The sequence below is a fragment of the Lucilia cuprina genome, chromosome X (genome assembly GCF_022045245.1).
Source record: "Lucilia cuprina isolate Lc7/37 chromosome X, ASM2204524v1, whole genome shotgun sequence".
Taxonomy (NCBI): Eukaryota; Metazoa; Arthropoda; class Insecta; order Diptera; family Calliphoridae; genus Lucilia; species Lucilia cuprina.
Genome location: NC_060949.1, coordinates 4439104 through 4455068, shown reverse-complemented (window position 1 = coordinate 4455068; position 15965 = coordinate 4439104). Strand labels below are relative to the sequence as shown.

General features: G+C 29.2%; 1 protein-coding gene across 1 annotated transcript in view; it reads left to right on the top strand.

Annotated features, from left to right (window-relative positions):
* The first annotated feature begins 320 nt into the window (after nt 1–320).
* Nucleotides 321–15965, top strand: part of LOC124419031 (kinesin-like protein KIF17) — an 87065-nt gene continuing 71420 nt past the window's right edge. Inside the window, exon 1 of the mRNA XM_046947182.1 lies at nt 321–581. Within this exon, the coding sequence (XP_046803138.1) occupies nt 510–581 (72 nt within the window). The 5' untranslated portion in view covers nt 321–509. The remainder of the gene's footprint in view (nt 582–15965) is intronic.

The following is a 15965-nucleotide window of genomic DNA, read 5'->3' as shown; positions in this document are numbered from 1 at the left end:
TTTAAGATTCGGCATATCCCAATTTAGCACTCTAACTAATTTTTTTCAATATGTATTTGTTTTATTGATTAATTTGAATGTCAGATTTCTATCTAAAAATGGTTAGTTACATACTAACATACCACCACAATACATACACGTTAATTTATCAATAGAGCTTTTATAATTACTTCGTAGTATTGAATTGTGGTGCATGCACGTCATGAAAAATTGTTTTATGGGGACACAACAAGCAGATATTATTTGTTTTCCTTTTATTTTTTTTTTAATTTTCGTTAGTACCGTGTGAACACTTATGGTCATCACGTGGCTATTTCCAAAACAGTTATTAATTTACTCTACAAAAATATTGTGTTTATATAAATTTTATATACTATTTGAACATAGAATATATATAATACCCTAGGAGCTTGCGTATGTACGCGTGTGTGTGTTTCAATTGTTAAACTCTTAAAATACGTTAAGTTTGCGCTATAATAAAGGTGTGCATATTTGAGCAAAAATTAGAAATGGCGGAAAATGTGCGAGTAGTTATTAGATGCCGACCTATGAATAAAAAAGAACATGATTCCAATTGTAGGGTGAGTTCCTTAGTGGTGTGTGAAGCGAAGTGTTTCTAAAACAATGAAATGTTAAATTTCATAAGGTGTCTGTCTATTTTTAAGATACTTTTTGCGGTGAATATTATTTATATTCCCCACATATTAATCACATATAAATAAGTAATATTAATACTTTTTCTAATAAATTTCGGTAAAATAAATCCTTGGTTTAGCGAACTTTAAAAATATATATTTAAAAAAAAGATATTATAGTCCGACTTTGGAGGCAATATGATACAATATGTACATGAGTTACACAAATATTTAAATTTATACCAATTATTGTCTTTACTAAAGCCAAAATATATTTCAATAAACTTTTTAAAGTTTCAGAAATATGAATAAGCATAGTACTGTTTGCGAGAGTTGGACCAAAAGGGGATAAAAAATAGGACAAAAGGGGGAAAAACTACTTTTGGGCTTTGAGACCAATTTTTCTGTTCTAACGCCAATTAAAACCCCGGCAACGCCGGGTATAAAAGTATGTGTGCTACATTCAGCTGTGCCCATAGTGAAGAATATAAGTAGTGTATATAAAAATATTAATTTTATAAAATTTATATTTATTTTTGCGACTTTATCGTTATTATATCAATAGTAAAACAAACAAAAAACAACAACAACGCTAAACGAAATAAAAAACACAAAAAAAGAACAAAATATACAAGGCAATGAAACCAACAGACACCCAATCTGCGAAACGAAATACACCAAAAAAAAAACAAAATGCACAACGCAATGAAACTAACAGTGCTGCTATTTGGGTGATTTTTGGGTACTTTTGGCTTAGGTGCCATTTAGCTTCGTACAATTAGAGATTTTTAAAAATATCGGAGAAAAACGGGTTTTTATAATGCTTGTTGCAATTTCTTACTGTAATTTTTAAAAATAATATAAATTTTTTATTCATCTCAATTTTTTATAAATTTTAATACTTGTATCTAGTTTTGACTGGAGATGAAAAATAAATATAAATTTTAGTAGGTATTGAAAATGTATAGTATTTTTGTAGACTTGAACGAACTATACTACTTTCAAAAATAAATTTTTAATTATCATATTTATTAAACAGTTAAATAAACGCAAATAGTAATCCATTGTAAGTGGATTACAATGGATTACTATTTGCGTTTATTTAACTGTTTAATAAATATGATAATCCTTTAGATATTTAACAGATTAGTCTGCACATTTTCTGATATTTTATGCTCAGTCATTTTTTAAGAAAACTTTGCACATTATCTGAAGGAAACAACTAAATTCTTATTCAAATTCAAATTTTGCACGAAGAACTTTATAAATAATCTGAAAATTTTTCGAAAAAAAAGAGTGGACTTTCATCTGAGAGGCTTGGATCCCCTATATGAATAAAATAGAAAAATTCGATTATCTGAGAAACTATTAGAGCTAGAATCTTTAAATTTTACTAGACATGAGATCAGTTACACATGGGCTACACATGAAAATAAAAATTACACACAATATGTGTAATTACACATGAAGTGACAACACTAGGTATAATAATTATTTTAAGTTTCATAAATAAATTAAACTTTTTATACCCTCCACCACCATCAGTGGTGAAAGACGGTATATATAACTTTGTCATTCCGTGGGTATCAATATTCATCCATAATTGGTCATAGCTCCCATACAAGGTCCCCTCCCGAAAATCACTTAAACACGCATAACTCATAACTAAATTAAGATATCGATATAAAATTTCATAAAAGTATTGCCCTTATATACACAAATATAACCCTGAAAGCTTCTTTGGCTCGGTCCAAAGAAGCTTTCGGGAGGTCCCCTCCCGAAAATGATTTAAATGCACATAACTCATTACCAAATAAGATAGGTACAAGTATTGTTCTTATATACAGAAATATTACAAAGAAAGATTTTTTTCGATCGGTTCATATTTGGTCATAGCTCCCATACAAGGTCCCCTACCGAAAATCTTTTTTACCGCGCATAGCTCATTACTAAATTAAGATATCGATATGGTACAAGTATTGCTTTTATATAAAGAAATATAACCATGAAAGTTTCTTTGGATCGGTCCATATTTGGTCATAGCTCCAATACAAGATTCCCTACCGAAAATCACTTAAACGCGCATAACTCATTACTAATTTAAGATATCCATATAAAGTTTGGCACAAGTGTTGCTCATATACAGAGAAATAATATTGTGAAATGTTTTTCCGGTCGTCCACAATTGATCATAGCTCCCAAATAAGGTCCCTTTTAGAAAAACACACATACAAGGTTCCCTTCCGAAAATCAGAAAAAACGCACAAAACTCATAACCAAATATTTATATCCATACATTTAGCAAAAATATTGCTCACTATAAAATATAAAATTGTGTTAGAAAAGTAATAACATAGAAGTAGCTGGTGGAGGGTATTTACAACACACGTACAAGTAGGGTTGCCAGATTCCGATTCGCAAAAAGCTGGACATTGGGCATTAAAAAGCTGGACAAAACAAAAAAAGCTGGACTTAAACAAATACTGAGAAAATGCTAATTTTGGTTTTGTGAAAATAGTTTCGCAGTGATACACCAAAAAAATGCAGGGTTCTCATATACCATTCATATACAGAGTATGAATATATTTTTAGTTTTCCCAGATCACTTCGTTAACTTACTTTTTAGAGCAAAAGATGTGAAAAAGCTCCATTTTTTGAAGTTTTAAATTTTAAAAATCATAAGTTTCAGGTCGTCCACAATTGATCATAGCTCCCATATAAGGTCCCTTTTAGAAAAACACACATACAAGGTTCCCTTCCGAAAATCAGAAAAAACGCACAAAACTCATAACCAAATATTTATATCCATACATTTAGCAAAAATATTGCTCACTATAAAATATAAAATTGTGTTAGAAAAGTAATAACATAGAAGTAGCTGGTGGAGGGTATTTACAACACACGTACAAGTAGGGTTGCCAGATTCCGATTCGCAAAAAGCTGGACATTAGGCATTAAAAAGCTGGACAAAAGAAAAAAAAAGCTGGACTTAAACAAATACTGAGAAAATGCTAATTTTGGTTTTGTGAAAATAGTTTCGCAGTGATACACCAAAAAAAATGCAGGGTTCTCATATACCATTCATATACAGAGTATGAATATATTTTTAGTTTTCCCAGATCACTTCGTTAACTTAGTTTTTAGAGCAAAAGATGTGAAAAAGCTCCATTTTTTGAAGTTTTAAATTTTAAAAATCATAAGTACGTAATAAGAGGTCTTTTCGCGTACTTTCCTAACACCAATGGGACATTATGAGTTTATCAGAATGCCATTCGGTTTAAAAAATGCACCAACCACCTTTCAGCGTATGATGAATTTCGTTTTAAGTGATTATTAAAAAAGTTTACGTAATCCATATGGATGATATATTGGTTTTCTCATCTTCATTGGAGGAACATTTGAATAGCCTGACAAAGATATTTTCTGTTTTAAATGAACATAATTTAAAAGTTCAAATTAATAAATGTAGTTTTCTGGCTAGACAAACTCAGTTTTTGGGTCATATAGTTACACCAAATGGTCTAAAACATTGTCCATCCAAGATTGAGGTGATTAATAAAGTACCTATTCCATACTGTGAAACAATAAAATAATTTTTGGGTCTTACGGGATACTATAGAAAAATTCATAAAGAATTATTCTTCTGTAGCCGGACCAATAATAAAATATTTAAAAAGGGATGTCAAGATAAATATTGATGATCCTTCTTACATTGAATCATTCGAAAAATTAAAAAGAATCCGGACTTCAACAAGAAATTCGTCCTTACTACTGACGCTAGTAATGTCGCATTGGTGATGTTCTTAGCCAGATTGATCAAATGTTGCTTATATGTTACATTAACATTCATCTTAACATTTTGAAGATAAAGGGCGGACTTTAATCTGGGGAGCTTGAAGCCCCCACATGAATTAAATAGAAAAGTTATAAAAAAACTGTTAGTGTTTACAAATCGTGTAAACACTAAAAGTCATACGACTTTATTTATTTTAATATTAAATATTTTGGTTTTAGCTTTCTTAATTTTTAGTGAAGTACCTTTTCAAAGCTTTGAAGAGTTTACATCATGTTTTAAAGGAGAAAATTATTAAAAATCCAAAATCTTAAGTATTAATATTTTTTATTGCTTTGTTGCTAATTTTAAAGGTAATTTTTTGCTACTTAATCCCAAAGAATTTTGGGAGAAAATATGTGGTTTTGGTTAATTTTGTGAAAGTTGTTCGCAATTATATAGTTTGAATGTAGATTTAAATTTCGACATATTAATTTCAGGAGTAAAAAGCAAAGGCAATATTAATTGATCTATAGATTTAATATTATAAATCATTTAAAATCAATGCCGGGTACAAAAAGCTAGCTGTTTTTAATTATACTCAATTAATTACAATTGCACAATTTAAACAGTTTTCATGAAAACATCAGAAAAATATAAAATAACGCCGTTCCCGGTGAACGTGATTTGTAAATCACTGTTATTTTAAACAGTGACAGTGATTACAGTATTCAAAACAAACAAAAGAAATTTTTTTTAATTTTTTAATTTAACAACAAAAAAATAACTTAGGGCGGAATCAAACTAATATCAAAGTAATAATTCAAAAAATTCATATAAATTAATGTAAAATAACAAAAATGTACATAAAAATTAAGAAAATTACTAAATAATATATACAAAGAAAATTTATTAAATATGTATTTATATTGTATGTACTTATTCAATAAATTAATAATTTGAGTTTAAAAACAATAACATTATTACTTTATTATTACATAACCGCGTTCTTCGCTTATTTAATACTTGTCCAGCTTTTGAGAAGAACATTTCGCATGGTACCGAAGAACCAAGGGCACAAAGTTTTTCTTGAGTAATTTTATAAAGTTTTGGATATTTTAATTTATTAGTACGTCACCAGTTTAATGGGTCTTTATTTCGTGGAATAACTTAATCTTTCAAATAACTATTTAGGTTTAAAGTAAGAAATATTCGTATCAAAAGAGTTCCATATTGAAAATTCTTTCGGGGTGTCATCTTCTATAATCTTATGTTCTAATTCAGAATTTATATTGAAGAGACAAAAGATATAACAATTTCTTTAATGCGTTCTGTACAAGTCGGATTGCAAAAGCTAAATGTTTTAAATCTCGGATCAAAAATAGTAGTTATTCCTAATATATCTTTATGTTCTACATATAGAGACGATCTTTTAAATGAATTAATTTTTTAAACAATTGACATTATTTCATGAGAATATTCATTTGTTTTAATTTTGGAGTAAACATTTATTAAACCATTTGTTATTAGAATAACTAACGACGCAGAGCAATATGAATCTCCACTTATATTTCTTTTTGCATCTTCAAATAGTTTAAATATAGTTACCAAATTTTTCATTATGAGCCATTCTTTTTGGGATAAAGTTGGTAATTTTTTATCAATTAGAGCCATAGTGGATATAATTGCCTCTTCAAGTAATATAAATCGTTGTAGCATGTAAAAAGTTGAATTCCATCTAGTTTCGACATATTTGACCATCTTTAACGGAACAGTACCACCATTTCTTTGATAAGTTTTTCGTTGGATTTTAAAATGTGTACAAATATGTTTAATTTTATTAATAATACTAGCTAATATCCGGTGTGCTTCGCTACCCCTATCGAAATTAAATACAAATTAATCAAAAAACTTATTTAATTAGTTACTAAATTATAAAATTTTTCTTAAATAATTTAATTTATCTTGATGACAATATATTTCATTTAAATTCTAAAATAATACATAAATGATATATTTACTTCTTACTTGCTAGAATTTAATATATACATTAAGTATTAAAGAATAATTCTAATTCTAATGCCCCGGGATATACAATATTTTTTTACCCTCTAGTATAAATAAAAAACCCACTTAACGATTTTGAAAATTACAACCACAATAGTATTCCAGATTAGAGATGCCAATGATATCTAACAGTTTTCAAGATATACGAAATTTTGTATTTAATTCATATATGTGGTGCCAAGCCCCCCACTGAAATTCCGCCCGTTATTTTCTAAATGCTTACATGAATGTCAAAGTTATTCATATAAAATTTGAGGATTCTAGCTCTAATAGTTTCCTAGATAACTATTCTATTTAACTTTTCTAACTTTTTATAACTTTTCTATTTAATTCATGTGGGGGCTTCAAGCTCCCCAGATTAAAGTCCGCCCTTTATCTTCAAAATGTTAAGATGAATGTTAATGTAACATATAAGCAACATTTGATCAATCTAGTTCTATATTTTCCTAGATAAACAATATTTCGTATTTTATTCATAGTCCCCATGAAAAGTTCGATCGTTATACTCTACTAGTTTCTCAGATATACGAATTTTTAATTTTATTCATATGGGCGTTGCAAACCCCATCAGATGAAAGTTGTATAAGTTGTATAAGATTCTAACTGTAATAGTTTCCAATATAAACGAATTTTTTTATTTAATTTATATGGAAGGTGCCACGCTCCCCAACGCCAGTCCTCCCACATTTTATCCTAAATAATCATATTGACACTAAAGTGACTCCGACAAAATTTTAGGATCCTAACTGTTACATTATCTCAAGATAATCGAATTTTTATATTTAATTAATATGGGAGGTGGCGCTCCCCTCATGGGTAATCCGCCAATTTATTACTTAAAATATTTACATGGATGTTAAAGTTATTCATGCTAAATTTTAAAATTCTAACTGTATTAGTTTGCAAGATAAACGAATTTTTGAATTTAATTTATATGGGAGGTACCACGCCCCACAACGCTAGTTCTCTCACATTTTATCCTAAAATAATCCTATTGACACTAAAATGGCTCCCAAAAATTTTAGGACTCTAACTGTTACATTATCTAAAGATAAACGAATTTTTGTATTTAATTAATATGGGAGGTGCCGATCCCCTCATGGGTAGTCCGCCAATTTATTACCCAAAATGTTTACATGGATGTTGAAGTTATTCGTGCAAAAATTTAAGATTCTAACTGTAATAGTTTCCAAGATAAACGAATTTTTGTATTTAATTTATATGGGAGGTGCCGCTCCCCTCATGGGTAGTCCGCTAATTTATTACCCAAAATGTTTACATGGATGTTGAAGTTTTTCGTGCAAAAATTTAAGATTCTAACTGTAATAGTTTCCAAGTTAAACGAATTTTTGTATTTAATTTATATGGGTCCGCCAATTTATTATCCAAAATGTTTACATTGATGTTGAAGTTTTTCCTGCAAAAATTTAAGATTCTAACTGTAATAGTTTCCAAGATAAACGAATTTTTGAATTTAATTTATGTGGGAGGTGCCACGCCCCCTAACGCCCACTTTTTATCCTATATAATCATATTGACACTAAAGTGCCTCCGACAAAATTTGAGGACTCTAACTGTTATAATATCTCAAATATAAGAATTTTATATTTTCTTAATGTGGGCGTGGCTCCTCGCCCACTTAAAAATTCAAAATAAAAAGTAGCCTATTACCTATTCCAGACATACAGGAATAAGCTGAGAAAATTTCAAGCAAATCGGTTAAGCCGTTTAGTAGTCTATAGCGTTCAAACATGCAAACATACAAACAAACACACATTCATTTTTATATATAGATTTGTTATCTTTTTTGTTATTGCAACAGATGTACTTAAAATCTGTTACAATAAGATTAAGATTGTTGGCAAAACATCCTAAATACTTCCACTTTAATTTGATTGTGATAGCATTTTAATATATACATCATTGTCTGAAACCGATAGCAAAATTTTCCCCAGTTATCTACAACATTTAATAATTCTGATGCCTAATTTTCAGAAGTATGCGATACATTAATGGAATAGCATTCAAGTAGAACAGAGTATAAATTAAAATGTTCATCTATGGTGGTAGACTTAACACAGAAACAAAGGCCGACTCCAATATAGACATTTCTAACTCGTCATCTAAATTCACCATTTCTATAACTTGCGCCTATTAAATAATTTATATTTAATGTCAATAAATAATAAAAATATAGAATACGAATTAATATTTTAATTTCATCTACATTTATTTAATGTAAACATTTTTATATTCATGGCAAATATAAATTTGAGTATGGTTCACTCAAACATGATTATTTTTCCAAACGCTATATAATAAAATACATACAAATATATTATGTTATTTACAAACATTTAAAGTTTTTTGAAGCAATAACAATTTTTACCTTTAATAATCACAGTAAAGTTATTTTATTTCAAGCTGTATTTAACTCAAAAATTCATTTAAAATACAAAAATATTATATATTGATCCACTATCTAAAAACCGGTGTGCTTCGCTACCCCATTTGAATTGGATACAATTTTATATTTAATTCATATATGTGCCGCCAAGGCCCCTATTGAAAGTCCGCCCTTTTTCCTCCAAAATGTTCAGATGAATATTGAAGTAATTTATGCAAAATTTAATGAATCTAGTTCTTTATTTTCGTAGGTAAACAATATTTTGAATTTTATTCATATGGGTGATGTCAAGTCCCTATTAAAAGTTCTAAATGTTCAGATGAATTTCAAAATTCTTCAAGTAAAATTTAAAGATTCTAGCTCTAATAGTTTCTCAGATAATCGAATTTTTCTATTTTATTCATATAGGGGATCCAAGCCTCTCAGATGAAAGTCCACTCTTTTTTTCGAAAAATTTTCAGATTATTTATAAAGTTCTTCGTGCAAAATTTTAAGAATTTAGTTGTTTCCTTCAGATAATGTGCAAAGTTTTCTTAAAAAATGACTGAGCATAAAATATCAGAAAATGTGCAGACTAATCTGTTAAACATCTAAAGGAAATTTATATTGTTCGCTTAATTGTCTGATGAAATTACAAAAACAATTCTCTTCAGATTATGTGCTGATTTATGGGATATTATTCGAAAGCCATTTTATATTTTACTTTAGAAAATGTGCAGACTATTCTCCTTTATGTCTAAAGATTAATATAGGAATAAAAATAAAATTGTCCTTCGCCAATGTGCAGATTAGTCGCATAATTGTCGTAAAAATAAAATTCCCTTTCGACAATGTGCAGGCAAGTCTGATGTTAATCGTTTAATTGTGCAGAAAAGTCTAATTAAAAGTTTGCCGATTATTCTGTATAATGTCTAAAGGAAATGTTTATTATTCGTTAAAAATTCTGTAAAGTATAAGAATTATTTCAGAAATTTTCTGTCATCAGACATGTCTGAAAAAATTGTTTACATACGTAAATATCTACATCATTATACTCTACACCACTTTAGTGGGGAGGGTATATTGGGTTTGTGCTGATGTTTGTAACATACAAAAATACTCGTCCTATACCTTAAAGTATACCAATCGGCTTAGAATGTTTTTCTGAGTCGTCTAAGCTTCGTCCGTCTGGATGGGTGGCTGTCCATGTAAACTTTGTGCACAAGGTACAGGCCGCAATTTTTAAGATAATTGGATGAAATTTGGTACACACGCTTCTTTTGGCCCAAAGCCTATTGAAAATGGTTAAAATCGGTCCATAATTAATTATAATTAATTTAAATGATCTATTATGTCAACAAAAGTCGACAATACATAGTTTTATAGAACTACGATTTTTTGTAATGATCGGGTTTTATTTGACCCTACTCCCATACAAACTCCCCTTCAGAAAATGACTTAAAGGTCAAAATTCGCTTACACTAATAACACTTGTTACAATTATGTTCCTCGCGAGCAAAAATCTCTCTACCAAATTTTATGTCGATCGGTCGAATTTCGACACACATAAGTTTTATGCGAATCAAAATCCCTCTACCAAATGTGGTGAGGATCGGTTCCTATATGGCCCTGGCGGCCTAACAAGGTCTTCTCCCTAAAACAACTCTACGCTCAGTACTGGTTTAACAATACCCTAATGAACTTTATAATTATAGGACCTCATTTGACCCTAGCCCCTCTAATAAGCCCCCATCAAAATTTTACTTAAATATCTACAGTTTTATTAAACAGTAACAGGTGTAGGGTATTATATGGTCGGCCTCGCCCGACTATAACTTCTTACTTGTTAAAAGATTTAAAAAAATTTTGGGTTTTTATTTTTTTAAAACTAGCTAATATCCGGTGTGCTTTGCTACCCCGTTTGAAATTATAAACATAATTTTTTTATTATTATGTATACATAAGTATATTATTATTTATTTAGTTATTAAATTATTTATTTAGTTAAAAATGTTTTCTTTAAGATTTATTATAATTTCATTTGATGACATTATATTACATTTAAATTCTAAAATAATACATGAATGATATAATTTTTTTTCTTACTTGCTGAAATTTAATATATACTTTTGTTCTTAAATAATAATTATTATCCTAATGTCTTGGGATACACATTATTTTTTTGTTTTACCCTCTAGTATAAATAAAAAAACCCACTTAACGATTTTGAAAATTCTAACTACAATAGTATTCTAGATTAACAATATGTTACATTTCAGAGTTGACAAGCAAATTATTGCAAGTTCTATCTATCTATGAAAAATTGAATTATCTAACAGTTTTTAAGATATACTAAATTTTGTGTTTAATTTATATATGTGGTGCGAAACCTCCCATTGAAAGTCCGGCCGTTATTCTCTAAATGTTCATTTGAATGTCTAAGATCTTCATGTAAAATTTGAAGATTGTAGCTCTAATAGTTTTTCTGTTTAATACATGTGGGTGCTTCAAGCTTCCCAAATAAAAGTCTGTCGTTGTTTCTCCAAAATGTTCAGAATAATATTAAAGTAATTTGTGCAATATTTGAAGAATCTAGTTCTATTAGTTTTTCAGTTAAATGAAATTTTGTATTTAATGCATACTGAAGGTACCAAGTACCCCATTGGAAATCGCCCGTTATACTCTTAATGTTCGTATGACTGTCAAAGTTCTTTAAGTAAAATTTAAAGATTCTATCTCTAATAGTTTCTCAGATATACGAATTTTTCTATTTTATTCATATGGGGGATCTAAGCCCACAGTTTTAAAAATGTTCAGATGAATATTGAAGTTCTTGTGCAAAATTAAAAGAATTTAGTTGTATAAGTTTCCCAGATAAACGATTTTTTGTATTTAATTATTATGGGAGGTGCGCTCTCCTCATGGGTAGTCCGCCAATTTATTACCCAAAATGTGTACATTAGAGTGCTCCAAGCTTGTATGAAGGAAAAAAATGTTATCCTACAGGCCTTCCCCCACTAGAATTGTTCTATGGGTTATAAAAATAAGTCGTGCAAAAAATTAGGTCAATAGGACTACGTTAACTGGTGCCGCAACGGCTTTGAAGTTTGAATATACATTTACAAGGTGAAAATATGCAATTTTTTCAGTTTTCATAAAAGTTTTGTCATTAAACTATTCGCTTTGCATTTTATTGTCAAAGAATCGTAATGTACACAGAATTAGCGTTACAAAAAGATTAAAAAAAACACAAAAATTGGTTGAAAAATGTAAAAGTTATTAAAAATAATAAATAATAATAAATTTACAAAAGGTTCCATTTAAAATACGCAACAATATAATAAAAAGGCTAATTTTGTAAAATATTACATAAAAATGGGTTTTTCTTGAAATCCGCTGAATTCAAATTGCAAGTACCGGCAAACTATGAGAGGTATTGACCTAATTTTTTTACTGTTTTATTCTCTAATCTGTTGTCCATAAATCCCTATGAGTTCTCCCAAAAATATTGAAATTTGTTTAACAAAGTATAAAAAAACTAAAATTTGAATTTTGAAACGACCGTTAATAATATGAAAATTTTTCGACCATAGCTGAGAACAGGTTTACGTTATTCTATAAGGACAAAAACTCATATTCAAGTAACTACAGATGTATTTGAAGTAATACAATTGTTTTATTAGAATATTTTCAAAAATATGTTTATTTTCTTATCACATATCGAATTCAAGTGCTCTGAGACACGATAATGGCCTGGAGAATTTTTAATAACTTTTACATTTTTCAACCAATTTTTGTGTTTTTATCTTTTTGTAACGCTAATTCTGTGTACATTACGATTCTTTGACAATAAAATGCAAAACAAATTGTTTAATGACAAAACTTTTATGAAAACTGAAAAAATTGCATATTTTCCCCTTGTAAATGCATATTCAAACTTCAGAGCCATTGCGGCACCAGTTAACGTAGTCCTATTGACCTAAATTTTTTGCACGACTTATTTTTATAACCCGTGGTACAATTTTAGGGAGGGGGCACGGGCAAAATTCGAAACTTAGTTTTTTTGGAGCACTCTAGTGTACATGCATGTTAAAGTTATTCGTGTAAAATTTTAAGATTCTAACAGTTTCCAAGAAAAACAAGTTTTTGTATTTAATTAAATTTTCATTTTTAATGTTAGTCCGCCCACTTTTTATCCTAAATAATCATATTGACATTAGAGTGGCTCCGACAAATTTGAGGGCTCTAACTGTTATATTATCTCAAATATACGGATTTTATGTTTTCATAATCGTTATCGTTAAACAAATTACAGTTTCTTTTCTGTATATAAAAGTAAAATCTGTACCAAATTTTGTATGAATATCATTATTTAAAATGAGTTATATGCGTTTAAATGTATTTCTGAAGAGAACCGTACGGAAGCTATGACCAATTGTGGACCGATAGGAAAACATTTTACAGTGATATTTCTGTGTAAAGAAATAATCACAACTATTCTTCATTTCGATTACGTTTACGCATTCAGTTACGAAAAAAGGTATTCCAACAAAAAACTGAATCGTAGGAAAAAGAAGAATTTATTAAGGACCCAGAATATATATACTTTGTTGGGTCTCAGATGTATATTTCTTGTTGTTACACACGATTGACAAAATTATATATACAGTCTATCACCACTAATGGTGGTGGTGTGTATAAAAAAGTATGTGCGTATACGTACCTATCGGAAATGAGCCTTATATGTAGTGTTGCTGTTTTTTTTATCAGGTACCAGTGTATTTGATATAATTATAAGCTAGGAAGATCAAATCGATAGATTTGGTTACTTGTGTAATGTATTCAAATCAACCATTAAATACGGAGTTATTCTTTAAGGTAAAAGCGAAGTATTTGCAAAATTGTTTCAAATGATATTAAATATTGCATCTGTAGTAGAGTATTCAAAAAACCGGTCTATTCCAAAAACCAGTTTTCAAATAATAAAAAAATATATGTATAAAACCGTTTGACCGGTTTTTCTTATTTAATTTTATAATTTTTTCATATATTAACAAGGAATTCAATATTTAAAATGCATTTATGTAATGCATATGATTTTACATGAAATATAAAAGAAAATGAAATAGAGAAAAGAAACGAACTCATGTTGATCTTTAGCACAAACAAGAAGCAAGATAGTTAAAAGTGAAAACTCCTACAAACCAAAAACATCTTGTGACCAAATAAAAAAAACCCAAGCTACAAAAAGCCAGTATTGATAGAGTGAACAGCAGTTATTATACACATAAACAAATAAAACTTAAACCTAATTTTAAAATTTAAATAATGAAAACTTACCCTAGAAACTAAAATCAATTTAAAACTTAAATCTAAAGAACCCAAAACACGAATAACAAATTGTAAAATATTAATAAAACTCTAAATCTACAATTGCATATTACTCTATAACTCGACAAAGAATGTACTTACGTGTATTCAAAACATATTAGCTCCATTTGCACATTTATGTGTCACGCATTATAAAAAAGTACATATTTCATATTTTATTAAAAAAAATAATTTTCTTGATAATTTTCATTTTTTTATTTTCTTTGTGTAAAATAAACAAACAATTGATTCCGTACTGAATGTGCTGTCAGTATCGCTCTTTGGTCAAACAAATAAAATTTGACGAAACTCTCTTAAGTACATTATAGTTATTCACATACGTTTTATATGTGTTCGCACAGTTGATTAAGTTGACTTCAGTTTATGTAAGCATATAATAGTTTAACATCGGAAGGGACCTTATATGGAAGCTTGACTAATCTGGAAAAAATTTAGTAGAATGATTTAAATGTATAAAGACATATACAAGTCTATTTTTTCCTGATAACTTTATGATTCAATGAAATATATGCGTTTAAATATTTTTCGGAAGCAGTCTTATATGGGAGCTATGACAAATAATAGACCGAAAAAAAATGTGTGGGGTGATTCATATATTTTATTTATTCAAAGTAATATAAAAAGCCTTCAAGGTCAATAATTATATATTACAGACATAATACCGAAATAAATATATTTTACATACTTAAATCTACATTATAAAATTGCTAACTTTTTCGCTCCCCAGCCAAATGATTTTTAAAAATAATTATAACAATAATAAGAGTCCCATATGTAGTAGCAAATAACAGATTATCAGCTTAGAGTATTACACAAGTCTATTAAAACTCAAATAAGATGTTAACCCATAATAATTCTTCAGGTTGGTCATTGTAGAAACTAAATTTCAGCCATGATGAGAAAAAATCATTAACAGTTTCAAGCGAAAAGCATTATTAGAATAAGAAAAAATGCGAAAATACATAAAAAAATAATTCCAAATCCTAGCTAAGACAATAAAAGAGCGCTCAAACAAACCACATCTGATTCTGGGTATAATAATCTGGGGATTTCTAGTAGAATGTGAGAAGGAAAACTCCGAACAAAGACGATAAGGCAAGCCAGTTTTAATAACCCTATAAAAAGAGTAACCTTCGTATATCAATAAAGTATATAAAATAACATCCCAAAAAGTTCTCACAAATTCCGAAATGTGAACCCACATACGAACTTTATAAATATATCGCACTATAATATTAACTAAACGATTAAGCTTAGGTGTTACACAAGCTACAATACCAGTCAACACCTCAAGATCATAAAATATATGTGGCCACCAATTGAAATATTCAACCAGTCCAGAACTACCAAAAAGTATTGCCTTAGGTTAGGTTAGCAGGCTGTCCCTTGCAGTTCGCATTAGGGGCACACTTGGGTCCATGTTGTGATCCCTTTGTGGTACCTGAAAAGAGAAAGAAAACCGTCGACGTATTATTACACTTCGACCCATTTACTCTGGTTTCCTATTCAAACCATTTTGTCGCACGAATAAAGGAGTCTATCCTTCGGATGTCAGCCTCAGATAGATCCGTTAAATCGTGCATGACATTGGCCCCTAGCAGATTCGATCTATGCTCCTCTAGGGCAGGACACTGACAGAGGAAGTGAACAGTACTCTCTTCTTGCTCTTCGTCTTGACAGCTCCTGCAGAAGTCATTACTAGATTTGCTCTCGG